Source organism: Raphanus sativus, unplaced genomic scaffold, assembly GCF_000801105.2.
Source record: "Raphanus sativus cultivar WK10039 unplaced genomic scaffold, ASM80110v3 Scaffold5200, whole genome shotgun sequence".
NCBI lineage: Eukaryota > Viridiplantae > Streptophyta > Magnoliopsida > Brassicales > Brassicaceae > Raphanus > Raphanus sativus.
Window position 1 is genome coordinate 1 of NW_026620500.1, and position 2,519 is coordinate 2,519.

Consider the following 2,519-nt stretch of genomic DNA (forward strand, 5'->3'; position numbering starts at 1 on the left):
GAGACAAAAACCATAAAACGGTGATACTCCTCTTCAGCATTCTCAATCTCCTTAGACAACAATTCCTTCAGAAGTTCGGTGTTCGCCTGAAGCTCCTGAGCAGAGATCAGGGCATCGGTCTCATCCTTCTTCTTGACAAACTTCTCCTTCACAGAGGTCAGGATCTTGTTGTAGGCATCGGCTACCTCCTTCTTACCTTTCCTAACAGCAAGCTTAACTTCAGCTTCTTTGTTCCTTTGACTAACCTGGGATGAGGCGATCATCTCTTGAACCTGACGCTCAGCTATCCTGCGAGCAGCATCTAACTCATTGATCTTCCTGTTCTTCACCCGAATATCGATAGCCTGACTTTCGAGTTTCCCCTGCTGAGTGTCAGCCTTTAAACCAAGCCTCCCGATTTCAGCTTCAAGCTCAGAAACTCGGGCACGAGCTAGGTCGAGCTCCATCTTGGTAGTCTTGAATAACTCAGTAGCCTGAGCTAAATCCCAGCACTGGGAGCACCATTCACGGTCTCCTCGAACCTCAGCTGAGCTCTGTTGATGGCTCCAGCTAACTAAAAAAAAAAAAACTAAAATTCAGAAGATATCAACTCAGAGGCAAACCAAAAAGAAAAACAAGAGTACGTACCTGACCCATGTGGTGAGCTATCTCAACGTATTCTTCCTTGTTGGTTAGACCATTGATTGAAGGCATAGAACATCCGACCATCTTCATATGCCTCATGATGGTTGCCAAACCCCAAGGGTCATCTAAGATCGATCCTGGTTTAGAATGGGTAAAGTTCCAGCCGACGGTCCCTCCCCGCGAAGACGAGGAGGAAGACCTGGCGGGCCTATCTCCCAAATCAGTCCGAGACCTCTTGTTTCTCGGAGGTTCGACCTCAGAGGGATCTCTAGCAGCTTGAGGGTTAACGTTAACCGGCGGGATCTCGAGACGAGGAACAACATCTTGAGCTCTGGTTTCAACTGGGTTAACATCCCTGACAGGAACAGAGGACCCATCGTCAAGGACCTCCTTCAGCGAGCTAAGGAAGGCTCCTCCTTGGGTCCTGTCGCTGCCTCGCGAAGCACTGGCAGCTGCAGCAGGTTTGCTCCTGGAACGGAAAGAAGGCCTCATCTTGGGAGCTTGAGTCTTTTCAGTTTCGGAAGTACTAGCTCCAGTCGAAAGATCTACCACGAAAGGACCTTCAGAAACTAAATAAAGGAAAGCTTTTTAGCTATTTCTAAAAGCAAATCTAGAAATAAAAAGATAGATAAGCGAAATCCGAAAATACCTTCTAAATCTTCAACTGGAATTGGGTCAGGGAACCTGGTGTTATATTGCTCCGGGAACCTAGCAGATCCAATGCGAGAAATGGTAAAAGACGCCCAAGTATTGGGACTTTGATATAGCTTCCGAAAAAGAGCTCTAGACAGCTTATCAGTAAGCTTAGGAGGATCCTCAATATCTGCACAAGAAACCAAGAGTTCAGCAAACAACAATAATCCGATATAAGCAAAGCACGTTCCTAAAACTCCTAACCAGTTATATCGGACCAAGTAACCGAGAGAGCACGACCCATAAGAACTGTTGTGGGGTCGATCTTGACGTAGAAATATTTCTTCCTCCAATCATCATCACTACCGGAGGACTTAAAAAGACCGAGCCTAGGACGACAAGGAAGGTAGTAGGTACCGCTGGCACCATCCTTACTAGAGCTCTCCTTGACCGTATAAAGACTCATCAACTCGGTAAGCCTAACAGCGACCCCTTCTTCCTTAGCCCTGGTGATGAAACCATTTATCACCCGGACAACAGAGGGACAGAGCTGAGAGAGGGCCAGCTGGTAATGGTCAAGAAGATCTAACAAAAGGTCTGGGAGCGGAAACCGGAGGTGGCATTTAGAGATATATTTCTCATGAATGCAAAACCAACCCTCCGGGGCAGTTTCAGGGGTTTCGTCGGAGGAACAAACCCTGGCCAACTCCTTTTGACCGTAAGCTTGAACCATGAGGTTAACGACCTCTTGGATCTTCAATGAAGAAGGCGAGTGAGGTCCCACAGAGGCACTCCCACCAGAAGCATCCTTCTTCTTCACCCGCTTGGAGACCCTTCCTGCAATTGAGTCTTTGGCTTCTTTCTTGTCTCTTTTCATTTTCTCACTGATCTTCTGTTTAACCTTCAACTAACGTTTGCCGGAGGCAGAAATTCCGGTCTCGCCGGAACCTTCTTTCGGAGGATCCATTAAAGAGAGAGGTAAGGAAAATCGAAAAGATTGAAAAGGGAAAAGGTGGAACAAGCTGACTAGATCTCTTAGGAACTAAGAACTCTAAGAACTTCGCAAAGGATCAATGGTAAATCGAAGGATGAAAGTAAAAAAAAAAGCAAACGCAGTAAAATAAAGGAGTGGAGGAGGAGTTACCTTGAAAACCGAGTGGAGGCGTGGAGAATATGGACAGCGGCAGTTAATGCTAGCTACTTTATATCTTGTCAAGTCTCGAGAATCGGAGCGAATATTTCAAAAAACCTCTTTCATCCTA

General features: G+C 46.4%; 1 protein-coding gene across 1 annotated transcript; it reads right to left on the reverse strand.

The window, feature by feature from the left end:
* Window positions 1–478: 478 nt before the first annotated feature.
* LOC108831007 (meiosis-specific protein ASY2-like) lies at window positions 479–2,134 on the reverse strand. Its single transcript, XM_057002365.1, has 4 exons — window positions 1,522–2,134; window positions 1,274–1,447; window positions 628–1,193; window positions 479–553 (listed from the first exon to the last, which is right to left on the reverse strand). Exons 1-4 carry the CDS (start codon window positions 2,132–2,134, stop codon window positions 479–481), a joined length of 1,428 nt encoding a protein of 475 aa, XP_056858345.1.
* Between the last annotated feature and the right edge of the window lie 385 nt (window positions 2,135–2,519).